Here is a 26,374-nt window from a genome sequence, read left to right as displayed (position 1 = left end):
ATACTGCCACAAACAAAAAGGCAATTTGGTAAAGGGTACAAATATAACATAAAATTATACAGCTAGAGAATATAATGGGAGAAAAACATTCATTTATAATTGTAACAAAAAATAGATTATATAGAGATGAAGAAAATGTTAAAGTATTACTGAATGGTGTAAAAGAGGATTTAAATGTGTGGGGACATTAAGTATTTCTGCCTATCATTTATTCCTGAATTAACTTTTAAATTTAACTTTATTCTAGGAAAAATATTAAAACTGTAATTATTTTGGTAAACTGTGACTATAATGTTTATAGGGATGAATAGGCATAACGAAGAATAGTCCTGTCAGATATTAAAACATATTATATGTCTACGTTAAATGTCAGTGATACATGTATAGGCAGATCAGTGGAAGAGAGGAGAGAACACCGACATAGATTTCATATATATCAGTAATGATTGGGATAAAGGTAGACTTCCCAATCAGTGAGAAAAAGATTATTTAGTAAATGGCTTTAGACAATTGACTAACCATTGTGGAAGGAGGAAAATCAGAGTTGTATTGTTACATATTTTGCTACACCAAAGTAAATCCCATGGATCAAGTATTTATATAAAAAATGGAATTATGAAATTAATGGCAAAAAGTATTAAAAGAAAATTATCTCACAGTAGGAAAATGTCTTCACCAAATTTATCGAGAAAGAGTTGACAAAATTATGTATACTTAAAGTCAACAAAAGAGTCCAAAATGCAGTATTTGGATGCAATCTCAAAAACAATAGAATAATCTCTGTTCGTTTCCAAGGCAAACCACTTCAATGTCACGGTAATCTAAGTCTATGCCCCAACCAGTAATGCTGAAGAAACTAAAGTTGAATGATTATATGAAGACCTACAAGACCTTCTAGAACTAACACTCAAAAAAGACGTCCTTTTCATTATAGGGGATTGGAATGCAAGAGAAGGGGGGTCAAGAAACAGCTGTAGTAACAGACAAATTTGACCTTGGAGTGCAGAATGAAGCAGGGCAAAGGCTAAGAGAGTTTTGCAAGAGAAGGCACTGGTCATAGCAAACACCCTCTTCTAACAACACAAGAGAAGACTCTACACATTGACATCACCAGATGGGCAATACAGAAAACAGATTGATTACATTCTTTGCAGCCAAAGATGGAGAAACTCTATATAGTCAACAAAAACAAGACCGGGAGCTGACTGTGGCTTAGATCATGAACTCCTTATTGCCAAATTCAGACATACATTGAAGAAAGTAGGGAAAACCACTAGACCATACAGGTATGACCTAAATCAAATCCTTTACGATTATACAGCGGAAGTGACAAATAGATTCAAGGGCCTAGATCTGATAGACAGAGTGCCTGAAGAACTATGGATGGAAGTTCGTAACATTGTACAGGAGACAGGGATCAAGACCATCTGCAAGAAAAAAATTGCAAAAAATAAAATGGCTGTCTGGGGAAGCTATACACAAATAGTTGTGAAAAGAAGAGAAGTGAAAAGCAAAGGAGAAAAGAAAAGATATGCCCATTTGAATGCAGAGTTCTAAAGAATAGCAAGGAGAGATAAGAAAGCCTTCTACAGTGATCAATGCAAAGAAATAGAGGAAAACAATAGAATGGGAAGGAGAGGTCTCTTCAAGAAAATTAGAGATAGCAAGGGAACATTTCCTGCAAAGATGGGCACAATAAAGGCAAATTGTATGGACCTAACAGAAGCAGAAGATATTAAGAAGAGGTGGCAAGAATACACAGAAGAACTGTACAAAAAAGATCTTCATGACCCAGATGATCACAATGGTGTGATCACTCACCTAGAGCCAGACATCCTGGAATGTGAAGTTATTGTGGGCCTTAGGAAGCATCACCACGAACAAAGCTAGTGGAGGTGATGGAATTCCTGTTGCGCTATTTCAAATCCTGAAAGATGATGCTGTGAAAGTGCTGCATCAATATGCCAGTAAATCTGGAAAACTCAGCAGTGGCCACAGGCTGGAAAAGGTCAGTTTTCATTCCAGTCCCAAAGGCAATGCCAAAGAATGCTCAAACTACCACACAATTGCACTCATCTTACACCCTACTAAAGTAGTGCTCAAAATTCTCCAAGCCAGGTTTCAACAATACGTGAACCATGAAATTTCCAGATGTTCAAACTGGTTTTAGAAAAGGCAGAGGAGCCAGAGATCAAATTGCCAACATCTGCTGGATCATTGAAAAAGCAAAAGAGTTCCAGAAAAAACATCTATTTCTGTTTTATTGACTTTGCCAAAGCTTTTGTGTGGATCACCACAAACTGGAAAATTCTGAAAGAGAATTCCCTCTGAAAGAGGGAATACCAGACCACCTGACCTGACTCTTGAGGAATCTGTATGCAGGTCAGGAAGCAATAGTTAGAACTGGACATGGAACAACAGACTGGTTTCAAATAGGAAAAGGAGTACATCAAGGCTTATATTGTCACCCTGCTTGTTTAACTTATATGCAGAGTACATCATGAGAAACCCTGGGCTGGATAAAGCACAAGTTGGAATCAAGATTGCCGGGAGAAATATTGATAACCTCAGATATGCAGATGACACCACCCTTATGGCAGAAGGTAAAGAACTGAAGAGCCTCTTGATGAAAGTGAAAGAGGAGAGTGAAAAAGTTGGCTTAAAACTCAACATTCAGAAAACTAAGATCATGGCATCTGGTCCCATCACTTCATGGAAAATAGGTGGGGAAACAGTGGAAACAGTGGCAGACTTTATTTTTTGGGACTCCAAAATCACTGCAGATGGTGACTGCAGCCATGAAATTAAGACACTTACTCCTTGGAAGAAAAGTTATGACCAACCTAGACACTATATTCAAAAGCAGAGACGTTACTTTGCCAACAAAGGTTCATCTAATCAAAGCTATGGTTTTTCCAGTAGTCATATATGGATGTGAGAGTTGGACTACAAAGAAAGCTGAGCACCGAAGAATTGATGCTTTTGAACTATGGTGTTGGAGAAGACTCTTGAGAGTCCCTTGGACTGCAAGGAGATCCAACCAGTCCATCCTAAAGGAAATCAGTCCTGAATACTCATTGGAAGGAGTGATGTTGAAACTGAAACTCCAATACTTTGGCCACCTGATGCGAAGAGTTGACCCATTTGAAAAGACCCTGATGCTGGGAAAGATTGAAGGCAGGAGGAGAAAGGGGTGACAGAGGATAAGATGGTTGGATGGCATCACTGACTCAATGGACATGAGTTTGAGTAAACTCTCGGAGTTGGTGATGGACAGGGAGGCCTGGCGTGCTGCAGTCTATGGGGTCACAAAGAATCGGACACAACTGAGGGACTGAACTGAACTGAACTGAAAGTGTACATCATTATGATACGACATACATTGTGGAATCGTTGCCAAGATTAAGATAATTAACACATCTATCACCTCATGGCTACCTTTTTTCTGTGTGTGTGCTGAGAATGCTTAAGATATACTCTTAGCAACTTTCAAGTATTAACTATAGTAACCATGTTGTACATTAGATCCCGAGAACTTATTATTCTTAAAACTGAAAGTTTTTACCCTCTGACTTACATCTTCCCATTTCCCTTTCCTTCAACCCCTGAGAACCACCATTCTATTTTCTATTTTATGAAGTAACATGTTTGATGCTTTCTTTTTTTTAAGATTTCATCTATCAGTGATTCCATACATCATTTTTCTTTATCTCTCTGTCTTATTTCACTTAGCATAACCCTCCAGGTTCAAATATATTATTGCAAATGGCAGGACTTCCTTCTTTTTAATGGCTGAAAAAGATTCTATTGTGTGTATATATATACACCACATCTTTATTCATTTGTCTTTTGATAGACACAGGTTGTTTACATATCTTGGCTATTGTTAATAATGACACAGTGAACAAGGAATGTACCTGTCTCTTTACGATCCTGTTTTCATAATCCTTCAAATATGTACCCAGACATAGGATTGCTGCACCATATAATAGTTCTATTTTTAATTTTTTGAGGAATCTCCATACTGTTTCCTATAGTAGTGGTACCAGTTTACATTCCTCTCAGCAGTGTATGAGAGTTCCCTTTGTTCCACATTCTCACCAATACTTGTTTTCTGTCTTTTTGATTATAGGCATCTTAAGAAGTGTTAATAATATCTCACTGTGGTTTTGATTTGCATTTCCCTGATGAATAGTGATATTTAGCACCTTTTCATGTACCTGTTGGCCATCTAAATATCTTCTTTGGAAAATTGTCTATTCAAGTCCTTTGCTCACTTTTAAATTAGATTATTTATTTTTTTGCTATTGATTTGTATGAGAGGTTGCTTTTCTATGCAACAGAAATACTCAGAATTCAAAAAAGAAATAAATTTGACTTCAAAAATTTTGTATAGTGAAAATACTCTGAACAAAGTCAAAGGGCAAGCAACCTGGGGAAAATTATTTGCCTCATAACAGAGAGCACATTTTCTTAATATATCCTTTATTGTAGCATTTATGTAATGACAAGATACTGGAAACAACCCAAATATCCATCCATAACAACAGTTTTGTTAATATGGTATATCCATACAGCCATTAAAATTGCCAACTTGGAAAAATGTCTTAAGACAAATTTTTTAGTTGGAAAAATAAAGATGGAAAAAATATAATATTGCCATTTGTATTAAATACTTTTATAGTTATCAAAATAAAAAGTTGGAGGGAATTAAAAATTGAAAAATATAATCAAATGAAAAGATATTTAGTAAGAAATCAAATATGCAAAGGCTGTCTCTGGGAGACTCACAAAAAGCTGCTTTTTACAGAGTGTACCTGCTAAGGCAGTTGGGGCACGATTGGAATGGACCCTTTTTTTGTATAATCTTTATGTATACACACATGTACAACATACAAAACTGGATTCAACATATTTTAAATTACTCAAAAAATAGTACTATTATAGTTGAAGACACTAGAGGGTGCCATAAGAACATATTTGAATAGATGCTTGCTTGCCAAATACTGTTTAGTAGAAGTGATTTTAAGGACTATATTCAGAAGTTTAGTTATAGTAGACTTGTGTTCATTTTCTTTTCTTAGCCTACATGTATGGAGCTCCCGGAGGAACTGCTTCAACTCCAGGACTTCCAGAAGCAGCGCAGAGAGAAAGCGGCAAAAGAATATAGAGTAAATGCGCAGGGACTCCTAGTAAGGACAGTACTACATCCAAAGAAATCGGTGACAGAGACAGCAGGGAAAGAGGGAAAAGTACGAGGTTTCTTACTTTGTAAAAATTCTACACAAGATAAAGCTCCAAATATTACATCTCATGAGGATGTAAATTTACTGAAAGAAGAATCTAATGGTAAACAAACCACAGTAGAGCCTCAGTATCTACCTCCCACAAAGGAAGATGCCAGCGAGAATTCCAATTACAACCTAAATTACCCTGAGTCAGAGGGGGTTAAAGACCAGAGAATAACTCAGAAAGAACATCTCAAGATACCTAAACAAGAATTTCAGACAAGTTTATCTTTGAAAGAGGAGATAGAACAGTTATTGATGGTGGAAAACAAGGAAGATCTAAAAGGTACAAAACAAGATGTTTCAGTGTCTCCTTCCCTTCCTCAGGAAACCAGAGTGTCTCCAAGTGGCATTTTTCATCCTTTTAGAAAAACTGTGCTTCCCACACTTCCTCCCTGCCCAGCTTTGGAAAAGACTGATTCCTGGATAAATCCAGATTCTCCCAATCGGCCTTAGAGATCTGCAATTTGTTTTTGAGGCCATTAAAGTGGCTTATTTCCTCTGCCATCAGGGCCTTCCTCAGTGCTTAAGTTTCTCATGTTGTAAATTCAGTTTTACCTCAGTCACAGTCTTTTGGGAAAATTATATCCTCTTACTTTCTGTATTCCTGGAATTTGATTAGGATGGGAATGAATAAGTTAAATAATGGAAGAAGTAGATTTTCTGATTATGTCATTCTGTAGAAATGTTCCCTGTGGCCAGACTAAATTATTTCTCATAATTTGGGTTTAAAAGATTTGAAGAAGGGAAAAATTTTGGACTTAGTGTCTGGAAGAACCTATACTTAAAATTTTTTTGTTGTATTTTTTGGTTTGAAGGGGGTTGGTAAAACTCTTAGCCAGAAGTTTAAAAAAAAATGATACCCAACAAATTTATCAGAACTTTTTTCCTTTTTAAAATACTAATAAGTAAGTTTATCACGTATACTTCAATAAAGCTGAAAAAATCCAACTTTATTTTTCAATTTAAGTTTTCAGTCTGTCTTATGTTATAGACAAACAATAGTTAATGTTACTACAGGAATCAGTATAACAGTTCTAGGTTTTTTTTCATTTCATTTACTTTTAGACAGTTTTGTCCTTTTTCCTAAATAGCAGGGACTTCTTTAAAGTATGTCTGTTATGTAAACTTTAAGTTTGATTGCACTCTGTTTGTCTGGAGATGGTATGCTTTCTTAGGGTAAAAAGAAGGCAATTGTCCTGAGTCTTTTTATATTGAATACTTGCAAGTTGCTCACATTCTTTTGTGTATAATAAGCAATAAACCTGTTTTGGCATTAGGTTATCTCTCACTTTTCTTCATTGTGTCAGGGTAGGAATAAATTGGAATGTTTCTGCATTTCTAAGTCTAGAATCTGGAGTAGAAATGTGTATGTTTGTTTTTTTTTTTTGTCCACACTACACAGCTTATAGAATCCTACTTCCTCAACCAGGAATCAAATCTGGGCCACAGCAGTGAAAGTGCCTAGCCCTAACCACTGGTTCACCAGGAAATTCCCTAGAAATTTGGCAATTTGACTGTTATACAGGCCTCTATTATTTATTGCACTTAGGGAAAACTTAGAGACAGTTTTCACTTAGGAATATCCTTGTCTGTGCTCATTGATTCTGTGGTTAGTACCACTGAAAGAATGTCCAGCTATGCCTTCCAAACCCCAGAGCCCAGATCTGGTCTGAACTTAAGATGAAGGCAAAAAAAAAAAAAAAAGATGAAGGCAGTCCTAAGAACTGTTAACTCAGCCCTGTGGTGCTGTGTCTCACTTTGTCCTTAGTTTAGAAGCTCATTTAGAGCAAAGGTGATTTCTGGTTCATCTTGGGTGAATGCATTTTCAGGTTGATCCCAGAAAGTGGTTAATCTAGGTTTACTCTGGGAAGGACATGGATTTCTGTGAAATATGTGGAACTGATTTAGCACCTTATGGAACCATACCACACACAACATTTATACATGTTTGTGTACAGGTTACAAAAAATGTAATGTTCTTCATATCTAAAAACAGAATTTTTTCATTATTTGTGTTCTGTGACTGTAAAGAACAACAGGATTCTGTTGGACCTTTGCTGTACTGCTCAATATGGTAGCCACTAGCTATATGTCGCTATTTACATTTAAAATTAAATTGATTAAATGAAATAAAATTAAAAATTCAGTTGCACTTGCTGTATGTTTCCATAAACCCAGTGGCTACTACTTGCTACTCAATAGTTCCATATAACCAGGAGCTACCTGGGTAGCTGTATTGAATATTACAAATACAGAACATTTCCATCATTTCAACAAGTTCTCTTGGACAGTGCTATTTTGAGAAGTACTTTGCCTCCCAAAACTAAAGGAAACTTTTGGGTTTCAGCATAGTATTTTCTTCGTGAAATGCTTATATAACTGGAACTGCATTTTTCTCTGTACATTTCTCCATTCTAGCCTGGAGTCCCTACTTAAATTCCATGCGGTCAGATCCTACCATGAAACTCTGTCCTTTCCTGGATAGAATGTACAAAAATCCTTGGGTGATTCCAGCCCTGTTGTTAATGCTCTGTGCCATTACTCAGATGTCTAAGGTTTGCTCAGAATTTTGGGAAATCTTTGGTTCTTGACCCAACTCGTTGAGTTCTTACTCAGTAATTTTCTAGGTGAGAGTTCATAAACCACACTGCCTGCTTTCCCAAACTCTCTTGGAGTCTTGCTTCATTCTGCACCAAGTTTCTACATCTGTCCTACTCAGATCTCACCTTTCTGAGCTGACCTTTCTGTATATGATCTGCAGTTAGAGAGTCTCACAAGCAATCTATCCTTTTGGCTTAGGAATTAGGAAACAAAATTAAATGAGTTCCCTGAAGAAGGATCCTGCTCTGAGAATAGAAACAATGTTTCTTGCTTCTTGGTCCATTCAATGTTCTTTCAACTATAGTATGAAAAAATCATTGCAGCAGCTTTGCCTGGGATCTGGCTATGGGCTTGGTAAATCCTAATATTACACAATAGAATTTTAATGCACTATATATAGGCCTATCATTGTTTTGACGTGAGGCAAGTCTCAGCAGAAAGCCAAGATAAGACCTGGTGCAAACTTGGGGACCTGAGGATGATTATCCTGATATACTTATAAAAATGCATTTATTATAAAGGTAACATCAATAAACACCTTACAGAAAACTTAGAAAATAAAGAGGAAAAAAAGTACTCAACAATCATCCCATATTAAACAACACTTTCTAACATTTTGGCACTTTTCTTTCAGTTTTTTCTCTCATTCTATATCTATACACACAGAGTCATGACCATACCATAAATATATTTATTGTGTTTTTATATCAAGTATTTTTCCATTTTGTAATCCTAACAACCAACATTTTATTATTTTTTTTACAACCAACATTTTAAACGTGCTGTTAAATAGAATTTGGAAAATGGGAAACTAAGAAAAATTTAGTTTCCCCTGAGTTTAGTCAGATGGCATCACTGACTCAATGAACATGAGTTTGACTTAGCTCCAGGAGTTGGTGATGGACAGGGAAGCCTGGCGTGCTGCAGTCCATGGGATTGCAAAGAGTCAGACATGAATGAGCAACTGAACTGAACTGAAGAAAAATATATTCATTTCTCTAACCACACTGAAAAAGCTGGTAATATTTTTGTTAATATCAGTGTTTATACTTAGGTCTCCCCCTCTGCATAGTTATATATACACACACACACACACACACACACACACACACACACACACACACACACACATATATATGTGTATAGTTTGTATGTATATATATATATAGTATATAGTTTTATATATATATATATGTATATATATATGGCATGTATCTGATAAGGGAATCAAAGCCAAAATATATAGAGAAATCCTAAAATTCAACAACAACAAAAATGGTTAAAAAATGGACAACAGACTTGAATAGACATTTCTCCAAAGAAGATATACAAAATGCCAATAGGTACATGAAAAAATGCTCAACATCGCTAATCATTAGAGAAATGCAAATAAGAACTACAGTGAGATACCATCTCATACCCTTTAGGATGGCTACTATGAAAAAAACAGTAAGTGTTTGTAAGGTTGTGGACAAATTGGAACTCTTATACACCACTGATGGAGGTATAAAAATGCAGCTACTATAGAAAATAGCATGGTGGTTGCTCAAAAAGTTAAAAACATAATTACCATATCATCCAGCAATTTCACTTCTGGATGTATACCCAAAAGAACTGAAAACAGTCTTGAAGAGGTATTTGTTTTGCATGTTCATAGCAGCATTATGAACATAGCCAAAAGGTGAACCCAAGTGTCTGTCAATAGATGAGTGGATAAGCAAAATGTGGCATATACATATTATGAAATATTATTCAGCCTTAAAAGGGAAGGAAATTCTGCAATGTTCTATGACATGGATAAAACTTGAGAACCTTATGGTCAATGAAATAAGCCAGTCACAAAAAGTAACTATGAAGTGTCTAGAGTAATCAAAATGATAGTGACAGAAAGTAGGATGGTGGTTTCTGGGGCTGGGGGAAGGAAGAATTAGAAGTTATTATTTAAAGGCTATAGAGTTTCAGTTTTGCAAGTTGAAAAGATTTATGGAGATTGATGTTTGTGATGGTTGCACAACAATATGAATGTACTTAATACCAGTGAACACTACATATAAAAATGAATGAGATGGTAAATTTTATATATTCTTTAGCACATTTTTTAAAATTGGGGGGAAAACTAATATCACACTTACAATGATGAAAGTCTGAATGTATTCCCCATATAATGGAGAACAAGAAAGGACATTTGCTTTCACTACTTCAATTTAAAATTGTACTGGAAGTACTAACTAGTGGAATAAGGTAAGAAAAACCTTACAGATTAGAAATTTTAAAGGTAAAATTTATTTTTCAAGACATGATCATGTGCACATAAAATCCTAAGAAGTGTACAAAATGCTACTAAAATCCATAAGTGAATTTAGCAATATTACAGGGTACACTGCCAATATAAAATAATATGAATATTAAAAAAATACTAGCAATGGTGAATTAGTAACTGAAATTTTTAAAAATACCACTTACAATCATGTAAAAAACATGATACCTTTAAGGATAGGCTTCATAAAACATATGCAAGGTAAGTATTGAGAACTACAAGATATTTCTGAGAGAAATTAAAGAAGACATAAATAAATGGAAAATAGCACTTAAGGCTCAGTACTGTTAAGATGTAAATTATTCCCAAATTCTAATAGATTTATTTATATATTCCAAATCCATAGATTTATTACAGTCACATTCAAAATCCAAGCAGGCTTTATATAGAAATTGACACAGTTGGTCATGTCTGACTCTTTGTGACCCTATGGACTGTAGCCTGCCAGGCTTCTCTGTCCATGGAATTTTCCAGGCAAGAAATACTGGAATGTGTTGCCATTTCCTCTTCCAGGGAATCTTCCCAACCCAGGGATAGAACACTCACGTCTTGTATCTCTTGCATTGGCAGGTGGATTTTTTTATCACTAGCGCCACCTGGGAAACCCCATAGAAATTGACAAGATGATTCCAAAATTTATATGGCCATGAAACCATGCAAATCAGATTGGGACTTGAACCCATTGTCTTTTAATTGGGTCTCAGGTGTCTCTTTTAATTGGGTCTCACACACCTGGTCTCAGGACTTAATGAAGCTCAGGTTCTTGATGTCTCATCACAGAAAGAATTCAGTGAGAGAGTGATAGGTAAGAAGTGGATTTATTTAGAGAAGTGGATTTATTTATTTATTTATTTAGTGGATTTATTTATTTATTTATACTCTGTCTATACTCCATAGACAGAGTATAGGCCATCTCATAAGGTAAGAGTGGCCTTACCTTTTACCAAGAAAATAAAGTCTTTCACTGTTCCCATTGTTTCCCCATCTATTTGCCATGAAGTGATAGGACCAGATGCCATGATCTTAATTTTTGAGTGTTGAATTTTAACCAAGCTTTTTCACTCTCCTCTTTCACCTTCATCAAGAGGCTCTATAATTCCTCTTCACTTTCTGCCCTATAAGGGTGGTGTCATCTGCATATCTGAAGTTATTGATGTTTCTCCTGGTAGTATTGATTCCAACTTGTGCTTCATCCAGCGTGGCATTTCGCATGATGTACTCTGCATATAAGTTAAATAAGCAGGGTGACAATATACAGCCTTGACATACTCCTTTCCCAATTTGGAACAGATCATTGTTCCATGTCTGGTTCTAACTGTTGCTTCTTGACCTGCATACAGGTTTCTCAGGAGCCAGGTCAGGCGGTCTGGTATCTCCATCTCTTTAAGAATTTTCCACAGTTTGTTGTGATCTACACAGTCAAAGGCTTTAGTGTAGTCAATGAAGCAGATTTTTTTCTAGTATTCTCTAGCTTTTTCTATGATCCAGCAGATGTTGGCAGTTTGATCTCTGGTTCCTCTACCTTTCCTAAATCTAGCTTGTACATCTGAAAGTTCTTGGTTTATACACTGTTGAAGACTAACTTGAAGAGTTTTAAGCATTACTTTGCTATCATGTGAAATGAGTGCAATTGTGCAGTAGTTTGAACATTTTTTGGCGTTGCCGTCATGGTTATCTGGATCATTAATATCTCTCTGCTATAGTTCTTCTGTGTATTCTTGCCATTTAAGATTTTTTTTTTTTCCCACAGTGCACATCCCTGGGATCTTTCTTAGTTCCCCGACCAGGGATTGAACCCAGGCCCCTGCAGTAAAAGCACGGAGTCCTAACCACTGGACAATGAGGAAAGTCCCAATACTTTCAATATCTTATTTTCCCCTGTTTTCTTCATTGAACTGGAGTGTAAACTGGTACATACAGAACAATGGATAAAAGGCATTTAATTGTAACACAAACCAGAAGAACCAGTAACTTAAGCCCAGGGCTGCTGATCTCTCCACAAGGCAAAAGTATAGCCTCTCTGGTTCATATGAGATACTTCCACATTCTGGAGTTCTCAAATTCCCCAAAGAGCATTACTGTTTATAACTTGAAAGCCACCTGATGGCTAAATAAAAGCTTTGTAATGGAAACACATTCTAAAGAAAACATTCCTTAGGAAGAGCCAAAATGGCAAGTTCCAGGAATGAGGGCGAAAAGGGAAAGAAATTCTCTTCATTATTGTGTAACTTGTTGGGATGCCATCCATAGTTTGCTTTTTAAGAAGCCAATGAAATAGCAAAATCTTGATAGAGGAAAGGAAACTTGTACTTAATCCTTCTTTCTGAGGAGGAGAACTTAAACGAAGTAAAATGAAGATATTACATGTATGAATAGCATGTACTCATGCTTGCCTTTAAGAAAGAGAGAACGCTGAACCATTGCTGCAAAGCTTCCTCTGTGCAGTGTCTTACATAGCAGGCTTCATTTGTGCGTTCGTTTTGGAGCCAGGCACTGGGCTGGTGTTGGGGAATCAGAGATAAAGACACAGTCCCTACTCCCAAAGAACCTAGAGTCTAGTAAGAGAATATTATAATTGAAATAATAGTTATGTTTAAGGTATGCCAGTGAATTGATGGTGGGGTTTGGGTTGGAGGAGGCAGAGTAGCCTTGGATAGGACATAGCACTTGATCTTGCAACTGTGTTATGTGTCAAAAGGCTTCTTAAGAGACAGGGGAAGGGTGCATTTTGGCTAAGAAAACTACAAGGAGTTCACTATTATAAGAGAAAAACATATAGGGTGTAATGGTGAGAGGTAAGGCTGGGAAATAGGGTCCATGCCTCTGTTAGGGTTTTTTGGTCATAAGCAAAAGAACTGATTAGGCTAATGTAAACAGAAAGGATTTATTGGAAAGATGAGTGGCTCATAGTATTGACGGGAAAGCTGGAAATTAAGCTTGGAAATAGAATCGGGGGAAGCTGCAAAATTCTAGGCAGCAGGAACTGCTCAACTGTCTGTCAGAGTGAGTGAGTGCCAATACATTTTTTTCTATCTCTGCGTAATTTGATTCAGGACTCAAAATCCTGAGAGGGTATAACTGAGAGGCTATCACAGATCCATCCATCCAGGGCACCTTGATTTATTTTTTAGCCAACATTGTCCACCGTGGGGAAAAGACAATTTGCAAAAAGAATGTGAGTGCTCTAAAAAAAAAAAAAAAGAATGTGAGTGCTCTGAGGATTTGTCTTGTTGAGTTTATGTTTTATCCTATAGATTAATGGAGATCATTGAAGAATTATGAATAAAAAACTAAGATGATCAGAAATGTAGATTTAAAAAAAAAGAAATGTAGATTTTAGATCATCCCGGTTTAAATTGGAGGATGGACTGAAAAAGGGCAAGAATAGTATGAGGGACACTTGTACAAAAACTCTAGCATTGATTGGGGAAAATGTTGAATGTTTGCATTTGATAGGGATATAGAAGTTGGTAAGCTAATGAGGAATATGCTTTTGAAAGATATTTAATAAGTAGAATGAACCGAAAGACCAAATGAATATGGGTGGTAAACAAAAAGAGTCTTGGTTGATTCCCAGGTTTCTGTTCTGAATATCTGTTTGAAAGTTGGTGCCATTTATAGACAGAATCCATTGAGAGGGCAGTTAGAGGAATAATGCTTCCATAGTAATTTGGATTTTACATGTGTCCCATTTAGGATACATTGGAATATTGAAATTGATATATCTAATAGGCGGTTGAATATATGGGGATAGAGAGCAGGAAAAAGATCTGTGCTAGAGAGCTCTGGAGGGTATTACTATGTAAACTGTCTCTGAAGTCACTGGACATGTACCATATTTTCTAGGCTTTGAGTATGGAATATAAAAGAAAAGGAATGAGATTTGCATTCAAAAAGGAGGGTAAGGAGAACAAGATACAGATACCAAGGAGAAGACAAATAGGAAGAAAATTCATGTAAACCAGAAAATAATTCACTTGTGGCTTTATAAGCCCTTACTGTAAACATATCAATCACAAACTGTTTTTAAGAACTTTACTAAGATATAATTGACATACCATTGAGGAAGACTCAATATGCATGGGGCAATTAAGTCCATCTGCTCCAGCTACTGAGCCCACACTCTAGAGCCAGCAAGATGCAATGACTGAGGCCTGCGCACCCTAGAGCCGATGATCCACAACGAGAGAAGCCACCACAATGAGAAGCCTGTTCATGGACACCAGAGAAAGCCAGTGTGCAGCAGTGAAGACCCAGCCCAACTAAAATAAATAAATAAATAAATATTTAAAAAATGAAAATAGGCAGCTCAGTTTTTTAGTGCATCCTCAGGGCTCTGTAACCATTACCACATCTAATTTTAGAACATCTTCTCTCCCCTAAAAGAGACACCATACCTGTTAGTTGTTACTCCTCACCTCCCTCACACCTCTCCTCAGACCTAAGCAACCAACAGTCTATTTCATATAAATGGTATCATTTATGTGGCTGGCTTCTTTCACTTAGCTAAGTTTTCAAGGGTCATGCATGTTGTAGCATGTACCAGTACCTCATTCCTTTTTGTTGCCGAATAACCGTGTGTTATATAGATATCCCATGTTTTATTTGTCTACTCATCAGCTGATGGACTTTTAGGTTTTTTTCCACTTTTTGGCTATTAAGAATAAAACTGCTATGAACTTTCATGTGTAAGTTTTTGTATGGACATGTTTTCATTACCTAGGAGTGGTACTGCTGTATCATATGGTAATTGTGGGGCTCCCAGGTGGTTCCGGTGGTAAAGAATCCACCTGTCAATGCAGGAGACACAAGAGACATGGGTTGAATCCACATACACCATCCATCCATCCATGGTAACTATACATTTGACTTTTTGAGGAAGTGCCAAGCTGTTTTTCAAAGTGACTGCACCATTAACTACAAATTATCTTAAATATTTCTTTAGTTAATACTTTGGATTTATAGGAGATAGGCATTTCAATAGCTTACATGAACACCCTTGTAGAAATCACCTAGGTCATGCAATAGGACTTTGCCAGCCATCTTAGTATATCCTTCAGATGCCCCAAATCTATCACATTTCCTAGCTTCTCTCTAAAATAGCAGCATTCTGATAATTGTATTATACATACAGAAGTTTCTTAATAGTGATCCTAGAACCACTACCACCACCAAATTATGATTACTGAAAATATTTTCTGCCTGTATTGTCCTCATTCTCTGCACATTTTTTGATAATTATGTTATATCTACATTGTCAGATCATATAGCTGTTACATACTACAATCTCTTATCTTCATTTAGTCTTAGTTCTACAAGCAGCTGTGTAATTAATGTTTACCACTGGTTCTTATGTCAGTGACTCTCTAGTCATTTTGACTGTCTGAAGCTCTTCCTCGAGTAGAATCATTAGCAAAGACTCATGGGAGCAGTCATGCCTGAGTTCCTGTTGTTGTTTAGTTTCTAAGCTGTGTCTGATTCTTTGGGACCCGATGGACTGTAACCCACCAAGCTCCTCTGTCCATAGGATTTTCTGGGCAAGAATACTAGAGTGGGCTGCCATCTCTTCCTCCAGGGGATCTTCCTTGACCCAGGGATCGAACCCTCATTTCTAGGTCTCCTGATGATGTAAAAAAGTCAGTTTTTCTGGATATAAAATCCTTGATTCATATATTCTTTTCTAGAGTGTCTTAAATATATACTCCATTTTCTTCTGGCACAAAATGGTGCTAGTGAAGTCAATTATACTAGTCTAATATTATTTTGAAGTTTATGTCATGTGGTGTTCTTGCCTAGATGCCCAAAGTATTTTTTTTCTTTTTCTTTAAAGCCAAATAATTTTGCTAAATTATATCTTGGTGTTAGTCACTCTGGATCATTATTTTCAGATACACTGTATGCTTTTCCAATGTGTAGTTTTAAGTTGATTCATTTGTTTTTTATTCTAGAAATGCTACCTTGAGTAACATTGTTAGTATTTATTCTCTTCCCTTGTTTTGTTTTTATTCTTTGAAGCCTTCTTTTACCCATGTGTTGGATTTTATTTGCCTGTCTTCAATATTTGTCATTTTCTCTCAAATATTTTTTAATTTCTTCCTGTCGTTTTTATTTAAATAATGTTCCACCTTTTCATCTTCCTTTTCTTAAAATATCACTTGTGTTGATTTTTTCCTGTGTTGCATCTAGTTTAGTCATTTTTAAAATGGTATTTCTTTTGGGGGGCTTATATCACTTCATTTTTTAATACTTATAATTCTTGTGTTTTTTCATATATAGTATGTTTAATGCCTTTTATCATTTTATGCATTAGTACATTAGAGTATTGATCTGTTTTTTGACTGTGTCTTTCTGGCATGATTTCATTGGTATGTTATTCTGCTTCTTATTCTCTCTCTCTTTCTTTCTCCTCTCTCTTTTTTTTTTTTGTTTTTACGATAAACTTGTGTGGGTTTTGAGTGGCACACTTTTCTGTTGCCCTTATTTATGTAAAATTAGTTTTCATAAAATTTTAGGAGGCTTGGTTCAGTTGGTTTTTTGCCTTCACAGAGCTCCCTGTTTTGTTGTTTTTGTATAATGTTAAATCTTTGCTGGTTTGCTTTTTGAGATTTTCTGGCTCTCTTTTCCTATCCCACGTTTATCTGGAGCTTCTCGTTCCTTCTTTTTTGTTTTACCTGTCCTGTTCAGTTTTGACTTCATTTGCAGCAATTTCTCTCCAGTGTGGGACTCTGTGCTAGGAGGGAGCCATGGTTGTTTATTTTCTAGAATATGAGTCTGAACTTCTCCAGCCTATTATCAACTTCATTCTATGAGGTCCTTACACTCACTAGTTATTGGAATGGGCAAAACCCCTCTTGGTTTTAGACATTGTCTTCAAATTGGCCCTTACCACTTTCAAGTGAATACCTATTGGCTATTTTAGGGGTTTCTTCTTAAGTCTGTCAGATGCTCTATTGTTTCCCTTTTTTTCCTCTTATATGAATGCTAATGGCTCTTAGTGGTTTGTGTCCATCTGCTTGTAGTTTCACTTGCTGTGTGTTTGAAATTTTTTTTTTACAGTAGATAAAAGTTTTATTAGACTGCAGAATATTGTTTCATGGAAATTAAGAAAAACATGTTTCACACAAGACATTTTGCCATGAAGTGAAGTGAAGTTGCTCAGTCGTGTCCGACTCTTTGCGACCCCATGGACTGTAGCCTATGAGGCTCCTTGGTCCATGGGATTTTCCAGGCAAGAGTACTGGAGTGGGTTGCCATTTACCTCTCCATTGAAAATTTTTTTTAATAAAATGTTAGAGAAACATCACTGAACTCAACAAGACAGCCAGGTCCACAGTTGGATACTTTGCTGTAAATTTTGTTGTAAATATTTTTCAAAGGCCTTGGGTTTTGTTGTCTAATTATTCTGTTTTTGTATGGGAATTGGGGAAGATATAAAAACTGAGCCACTGAGATTTCCCTGGTGTTCCGGTAGTCAAGAATTTGCCTGCCAATGCAGGGACACGGTTTTAATCCCTGGTCCAGGAAGTAAGATCCCACATACTACAAAGACAGCTAAGCCTGTGTGCCACAACTTCTGAAACCTAGGAGCCCTGGAGTCCACGCTTTACAACAGGAGAATCCACCACAACGAGAAGCCCGCGTACCACAACCAGAGAGTAGCCCCTACTTGCTGCAAGTAGAGAAAGCCCAAGCACAGCAACGAAGAGCCTGTTCACTGTAGGGAAGACCTCGTGCAGCCAAAAATAAATATAAATAAATTAAAAAAAACATTAAACAAATAAACAGAACTCTGCCACAATAATCACTGTTGCCATCTTCCCAGAATCTAGGTATATATGTGTATTTTCACTGAGAAGTCTAATCCAAGGCTTCCTTCTTGGGGATACTCTCTCTCAGATCACGTGTTCTGAGGAAAGTCAGCTGCCATGTTGGGAAAACACTCAGAAGTCTCATAGAGAGGTCAACCTGAAAACTCCAGTCAAGCCTGTGAGGGACTATGTCCTGTTAACAATCACATGAGTGAGTTTGGAAGTGCATCTTCCCCAGTCAGGCATTCAGGTGACCACAGCCCCTGCCAACCAATTTATTGCAGCCTCATGAGAAACTCTGAACCATAACCACTCACCTAAACTGATCCAGGATTCCCAATCCTCAAAAACTATGAGACAAATATTTGTCTGCTTTAGGCAGGTGATTTTGGGGATTATTTTTACTCAGTAAGTAATAATAAATACACTTATGAACAAATGATCTCACTTTGTGGGCCTAGCTCTCTTACTGAGCTCAGTGATGTTTCTCTAACATTTTATTAAGGAAAATTTCAAACATACAGCAAAATGAAAAGATTTTACAGAGAACACCTATGCCCACCACATAGATTTTATCGCTGTTTCCTTGTGACTTTTAATGACATCATGTAGAGCTTATAGGAAAACATTCTGTTAGTAATATTTCAAAATGTTTACAGAATAATGGACTCTAGGACCACCACTTTCCAAGGCAAAAATGTTCCTCCTATTAAGGATTTCTTTTTATTTACATATTCTTATTTTGAACTGGAATTCATTTTATTGAATTTCCCACCTGTTGATCCTCGCATCATGCCATGGTGAATAAATCTGTTCTCTTTCCGAAGTGGTAGCCCTTTGACTATTTGGAGACAAGTAGTGAGGCTTCCCTGAATCCCCCTGTCACCCAAGTCCATTTCTTGCCCTCTCCTTATTCTCCTGCTCTGTTGTTTCTCAGCTAGCTCTGGCTGATGGGAAGCTCTAGTAGAAGGTTGTAGGGTGAGAAACGAAGATCTTCATATCTCTATCTTTCTGCCCTGGGTGGTGTCTCCAACACTGACTGCATCTATTCCATGGCTTCTTTACCAGCCTGACAGGCCTGCCATAATTTAGCTTCTACAAGGTGATCCTGGCCCCAGTAATACCACTTCTTCATTAAAATATATATATGTATATATATATATAATTATATTTATTTATCTATTTTTGGCTGTGCTAGGTCTTGGTTGCTGTGTGGGCTTTTCTCTAGTTGCGTTGTACGGGACTTCTCACCGCAGTGGCTTCCCTTGTTGCGGAGCACAGGCTCTAGGGCCCACAGGCTTCAGTAGTTGTGGCGTGTGGGCTCAGTAGTTGTGGGTCCCAGGCTTTAAAGCACAGGCTCAATAGTTGTGGCACACAGGCTTAGTTGCTCTGTGACATGTGTGATCTTCCCAGATCGGGGATTAACCCATGTGTCCTGCATTGCCAGGTGGATTCTTTACTGCTGAGCCACAAGGGAAGCCCACCACTTCTTTTTGTTCCTCCAGTCTAGCTGTAGTAGTCTTCCTGGTGTTAATAATCTCCGGGACTGCCTCACCATCCACTCTTGGCTTATCTCCATTAGCTGTGTAATAAATTTCCTATATTAAATTCCCTCTGTTTCATATACTTAGAATGCTTTCTGCTTTTCTGGTTAGATCCTGACTGATAGAGGGGTATACCACATAGTTTTTGAAATATATCCTAAAAGCGTACATGTAGTGCTTACTGCAATCATCTATGATTTCTCCCAGAGACAGGAAATTATATTTCATGGATTTGTGTGGTCATATCTGTGTCCTGCCACCCGTGTAATGCCTGGAGGTATAAGAGAAACTTGTTTTCAGAGATGCAGTTGGAATTAGATGAGGAAAATTTGTAAAGATATTGCAGTACCAAGAAAATGGTATTGAATATATTAATAATTTATAACTTTAGGAAGGGAAGTGGTCTTTGGAGTGATATCTAATAAATAAAATTAGACAAAACTTCATAACCAAGGAGGGATTAGAAAATTAAAGTCAGGCAGATGACCAAAAAGCTGAATGTCCATTGAAAATTTCCCTTCAGTAAGGAGGGAAAAAGGCCCAGTCATGCGAACTGTAAACGGCAGTACTATCATATGACTCACTGCAAATGTTTAAAAAACAACATGGAAATCAAAGCATTGCCTATTAATAAATAGTGCTTCTCATTCTATTACATGGGTTAAATATTCTCTTTGTTGTGATTTTTCTAAAATCTCAACAATGTATCATTTTATTTTCTTTCATCTCCATCTGTACTGCAGGTGCTGAATAGGAATTAGGGAAGAATGAGAAATAAATATATGAATTTCAAAAAATGTTCCTGGAAATCATCAGGCAACAATGATCTCAACCTTAAATAAAATAGTGGAATAAATATTTAAAAAGAAAAAATGTGCAAGCCTTTAAAGGATGAAGGAATTCTGACTAATCAACAGCAGTGATTAATTATAAATAGTGAACTTTGCCAGATTGGCGTGAGTGGTTTTCTGGGGGGTTTTTGGATTTTAAATTCCAGGAACAAAAAGAAAAGAAGTATTAGATATTCTAGATTGGGCGTCAGTGAAACATTTTAAGCTAGCATCTTGTGAAATCTCAATTACGAAATTAATTTATAGTGATTTCCAGGTGAGAGTGATAACTGGAAGCTTTAAAAGAAGGCTTAGAGGAATAAATGAGCAATGGCAGGGAATTTTTTTACAATTTTTTTTATTGTGAAATAGACATTTATATAACAGAAATGCATTGTTTAAAGAAAAATCTGAAATGAACACCCAATTCAAGAATTAGTGCGTTGCCAGTAGCATAGAACCTTACCTTGTTTCCATTTTCCATTACAACTCCCCATCCCCAGAGATAACTATTATTCTGACTTTTATGGCAATCCTTGCTTTTCTTGACAGTGTCACCCTCTACCTATGAATTCTCTAACAGGCAAGTAGATTTGCCTGTTTTTGAACTTTATATATATGAAATCACATTGGATATATCCTTTTGTATATATATATATATATATTTTTTTTTTTTTTTGGAGGTGGGGGGAAGGGGCTGTGGGATCTCAATTTACTGACCAGGAGCTAAACCTCAGGTCACTGCAGTGAAAGCACTGAATCTGAACCACTAGATCACCAGGGAACTCCCATGTATCTGATTTCTTTTTATTCAATATTATTTTGTTGTTACATGTTGTGTGAGTATATGTCTCATTTTCATTGCTATATGATATCCCATTTTGGTATATACCAGAATTTAGCTATCCCATTGTTGTGTATTAATTTTGTTGTAGTAAACAACCCTTTAATTTTACTGGCTTACAATAACAAACACTTGTTTCTTGCTCTTCATATTGTAAACTACATCAGTTTGGGTTCTTTTCTATGTGTTTTTTCATTCCAAGACACAGAATAAAGCCGCAAACTCTGTCTAGGACATGCCTTTTTGTGGAAGAGATAAAGGCAATAGCTCTGAAAGAAACTTGTGGGTCTAATACATGTCTATTCTGTCTAATACATAATACTCTGTCTACTCTGCCCATAGTCTATTGGCCAAAGCATAGCTCACGGCCAAACCAAAAGTTAATTAGGTGGTATGCATAACCCTTTCACAGGAGGCAGGGAAGTCACATGGTGGGGAAAGATATATAGTTTTTTAAATAGGAAATATGGTACAATTCATCACCACTATCAATGTTCTTGTATTTGGTTATCATAAACCGTCTTAGTGTGAGTTTCCTTGTGTGTGTAGCCTTGTACAGTTGAGCATGAATTTCTTCAGGAATGGAATTGCTAGTTATGTGTATTTTCTTTTTTTTTTTTTGACTTTTTATTTTATATTGTAGTATAGTCAATTAAGATTGTTGTAATAGTTTAAGTGGCCAGCAAAGGGACTCACTCAGTCATACACATACATGTATCCACTCTCCTCCAAACTCCCCTCCTATCCAAGCTGTCACATATCATTGAGCAGAGTTCCCTGTCCTGCATACTAGGACCTTGTAGGTTATCCATTTTAAGTATAGCAAGTCGATCCCAAACTCCCTAACTATCCTTTCCCCCAGTCCTGCTCTGGAAACCATAATCTTGTTCTCTAAGTCCCTGAGTTTGTTTCTTTTTTGTAAGTTAAGTTCATTTGTATCATTTCTTTTTAAATTCTGCTTGTAAGGGATGTCACACCGGTATTTCTCCTCTGACTTACTTCATTTACTATGTCAATCTTTAGGTCCATCCACGTTGCAGCAAATGGCATTATTTCTTTTTTTGTAAATGACTGAGTTATATTCCATGGTATAAATGTACTACATCTTCTTTATCCATTCCTCTGTCAATGAGCATTTAAGTTGCTTTCATGTCTTGGCTAGTGTAAACAGTACTGCAATGAACATTGGGGTGAATGTATCCTTTTGGACCATGTTTTTCTCTGGGTTTATCCCTTAACCCTAATATTTATTTATTTTGGTAGCACCAGGTCTTAGTTGGTGGCATGTGGGATCCTTTTTAGTTGTGGCATGCGGAAGCTTTAGTTGCAGTGTGCAGAATCTTAGTTGTGGTATATGAACACTTAGTGGCGCCATGGCGGAGACAGTTCCCTGACAAGGGATCAAACCCAGGCCCCCTGCGTTGCAGGCGCAGGGTGTTAGCCACTGGACACTAGGGAAGACCCTAGATGTGTATTTTCAACTTTACTACACATACCTGTTTTTCAAAATGGTTTTACATACCAACCAACAGTGTACAAGAGTTCCAAATGTGCCACATCCTCACTAACTATAGGTGACAGGTTTTGAATTTTAGGTAACATATTCTGGGGAGTAAATGGTTATAGCTCATTGTGATTTTAATTTGTGTTTTCCTAAATATTAAAGAGATTGAACACTGTTTTACACACTAATTGACTAGGAATTTTTAAAACGCCTATTCGGATCTTTTGCCCATTTTTCTCCCACTCTATTGTTTCCTTTATCACTTATCAAAGTATCCTTTGATGAGTAGAAATTTTTAACTTTGACGATAGCTAATATAAAATTTTCTTTCAGTTATGCTTCTTTCTGATGTTTAAGAACATTTATACTCCAAATTTCTAAAGATATTTCCATTGCTATGTTCTTTTTGTTTTGCCGCTCACATTTAGGTCTATAATACACCTGGGACTGACTTTTAAATATGAGTACGAATCCAGTTTTACTGTTTTCTCTATACAGATTCCTGATTGTTTGGCACTATTTATTGATAAATTGCATTACTGCTGAAACCATACAACTCAGATTGGGACTTGAACCCATGGTATTTTATTTGAGATCACATACCTGGTCTCAGGATTTAATGAAGCTCAGGTTCTTGATGTCTCATCACAGAAAGAATTCAGTGAGAAACAAAGTGATAGGTAAGAAGTGGACTTGTTTAGAGAGAATCACACTCCATAGAGTGTGGGCCATCTCAGAAGGCAGAAGGCCCCGAAATACGTCACGGTTAGTTTTTCACAGGCTAATGAGTGGGAGAATTATTTTAATTATTTGGGGAAAGGAGCAGAGATTTCCAGCAATTGGGCCAATGCTCATGTTTTCCTCTTTGATGGTCAGCCTCAGAGCTGTCATGGTGCTGGTGGGTGTGTCAGTGTATTACAGTAAATATATGAGGCTCAAGGTCCACTTTAAGTCAAATATTCTGCCATCTTGGACCTAGTTGGTTCTAACCAGTATTTTTAAAAGTAGTTTTATTTATTTATTTTTGAGGATGCTGGGTCTTCATTGCTGCATGGTCTTTTACCTAATTGCGGTGAGTGGGGGCTACACTCTAGTTATGGTGTGTGGGCTTCTCCTTGCCATGGTTTTTCTTGTTGCAGAGCATGGGCTCTAGGGTGCATGGGCTTCAGTAGTTGCAGCACATGAGTTCAGTAGTTGTGGCTCCCGGGCTCTAGACCAAAGACTCAATAGTCGTGGCTCACGGGCTTAGTTGCTCTGCAGCAGGTGGGATCTTCCTGGATCAGGGATCGAACCCATGTGCTCTGCATTGGCAGGTGGATTCTTTATCACTGAGTCACCAGGGAAGCCCCAGTTCTAACCAGTTTTTATCGTGTCATATGGCTACGTCATTCTTTTAAATGTTGTACCCTGCGCTCTTCCCTTCTATTTCACTCCTACTCTCAGATATCCAGCGTTGATACACTCTGGCATCCAGTGTCAATGTCTGCTGCAGAGTTCTCTCTTTTGTTGGTTGGGTATATGTCAATAACACACTATCTTAATTATTATAGCTTTATAATAGATGTTGGTATTCCAAAACAACTCCTTTTCCTTCTTCAAAAGAACCTTGGGGAAAAAAAAAGAACCTTGTCTCTCTTTGGCTTTTTGTATATCCCTAAAAATGTTAAGCTTCTAAGTGCCACAGAATTTTTAAGAGTGTTGACTAGGATTGCATTGAATCTATAAATTGCTTTAGGGAGAATGGACATTGTTACTAAATAATGAACTCTAAACCACGAACTTGGCATATTTCTCTATTTATTTAGATTTTTTTAGCACCTCTCTCTTTTATACTTTTCCCCATAGAAGTCTTACATATCTTTTATATCTAGAAGATTGTGTGGTGTATAAGAGGTACTCCATAAATGTTTGTTGATTAAATGAATAGGTAGATGGATAGAGACCACAAGTAGATTAGTGGTTGCCAAGGGCTGGAGGGAAGAAGAATGAGAGTGACCAATACTGGACACAGAGTTTCTTTGGCGGGTAATGAAAATGTTCAGGATTTAGATAGTGGTGATGCTTTGCATGATTCAAACTCATTGAATTATAAATTGTACCAGGGTGAATTTTGTATATAAATTATATCTAGAATTTTTTTTAAAAAGGGGTCATAAATTAGAGTAAGAGGAAACAGCTTCAGTGGAAACATGTGAGAAGTCAATAATAATGTAAGGGGTATAAAGATGTTTGAGCCCTTTGATTCTGTAATCCTACTTTTAAAAATCAATTCTAAAAATGAAAAATGAAGTGTAGACACATATGTTAACCACAGTGTTATTTTTAACAGTGAAAAAATATAGAAATAGCCTAGACATTATGGGGCTGATACAGTTTACCTTATTGGGCTTGAACCCATGTTCTGGGACTTGGATCCAGCCAAAACTCAGACTGGGAATTGAACCCATGTGCCTGGAACTCAAACTTGGCCAAAATCCTGCTTGTGACTCAATCCACAACCTTTTAATTAGAATAACTCACCTGATGTCTGGGACATATCTTGGGCTTTTGTTTATAGCTTTATAGTTAAACAAGCCTACTTCATTCCAGGACATTCCAGTAGCTTTCTTGAGCTATCATTAACTTACAGTGGTCTCCCAAAGTTTCCTAGGTTTCCCTCTCTATCCGTAGTCCCCTACTGGGACTTCTACAACTACCTGTATAACTGTGCTATTCTATCCTTATCCAAAAGAGTCAAATAAATTATGGTAAACCTACATGATATATCATTAAAATATTTTTGAAGAATTTTTAATAATGTGGAAAAATACATATACTTCATTATGTTTTAGAAAGCAATAATCAGAATTATAAATCAAATTGTTTTTTTTTCCATGCAACAATGTCTTTTATTATGTATGGGTTTTTTAAATTATTTTTTCAATATCTCCATACACAGGCAAAAAAAAATGTTTAGCATATTAGAACTTGCAAACCTGATCACTGCATAGAGAAGGCAAAATTATCCCTATAACATGCTTAACCAGGAGGCCAGTTCATCTGCCGACCTCCAAGAACATGGAGATGAACATGATAGACAGACTGGCCCCCATCTGAACCTTCATTCACCACCATTCGGCAACCCTTCTTCAGGCCCAGATCAGCAGCACATTTCTTGCCAACAATCATCAAATGCCCAAGAAAACTTTCATCATCATCCTCTGCTGCAGAAATCTGGGATATATGTTTCTTGGGTATCACCAGAAAATGTGTTGGTGCTTGAGGGGAAATGTCATGGAAAGCAAGACACTGGTCATCCTCATAAATGACTTTGGCTGGGATTTCCTTGCGAATGATCTTCCTGAAGATCGTGTCGCCACCAGGCCAGGTCACCTGAGCCTTGGTGATCTCATCTGCCATCTCTGCCTCCCTCCCGAGCAGCCAGCTGGGGAGAAGGTCTTCAAATTGTTTTTAAAAATCTATAGTAGGGCTTCCCTGGTGACTCAGTGGTAAAGAATCTGCCTGCCAGTGCAGGAGACCTGGGTTCAATCCCTGGTCCAGGAAGATCCCATATGCCTCAGAACAGCTAAGCCGGTATGCCACAACTATTGAGCCTGTGCTCTAGACTCCAGGAACTGCAACCACTGAGCCCATGT

At 37.0% G+C, this 26,374-nt stretch overlaps 1 protein-coding gene and 1 pseudogene across 4 annotated transcripts in view; one reads left to right on the top strand and one right to left on the bottom strand.

Annotated features, from left to right (window-relative positions):
- Positions 1–6,506, top strand: part of EXD1 (exonuclease 3'-5' domain containing 1) — a 38,292-nt gene extending 31,786 nt beyond the window's left edge. For all 4 annotated transcript variants that reach the window (XM_065940688.1, XM_065940687.1, XM_065940685.1 and 1 more), the window contains one exon: positions 5,085–6,506. In XM_065940688.1, the coding sequence (XP_065796760.1) occupies positions 5,085–5,744 (660 nt within the window). In that variant the 3' untranslated portion in view covers positions 5,745–6,506. The remainder of the gene's footprint in view (positions 1–5,084) is intronic.
- Positions 6,507–25,695: 19,189 nt separating this feature from the next.
- On the bottom strand, positions 25,696–26,150 carry LOC136172180 (adenosine 5'-monophosphoramidase HINT1 pseudogene; annotated as a pseudogene).
- Positions 26,151–26,374: the final 224 nt, after the last annotated feature.

Source organism: Muntiacus reevesi, chromosome 7 (genome assembly GCF_963930625.1).
Source record: "Muntiacus reevesi chromosome 7, mMunRee1.1, whole genome shotgun sequence".
Classification (NCBI taxonomy): Eukaryota; Metazoa; Chordata; class Mammalia; order Artiodactyla; family Cervidae; genus Muntiacus; species Muntiacus reevesi.
This window is presented reverse-complemented; position numbering and strand designations above follow the sequence as displayed.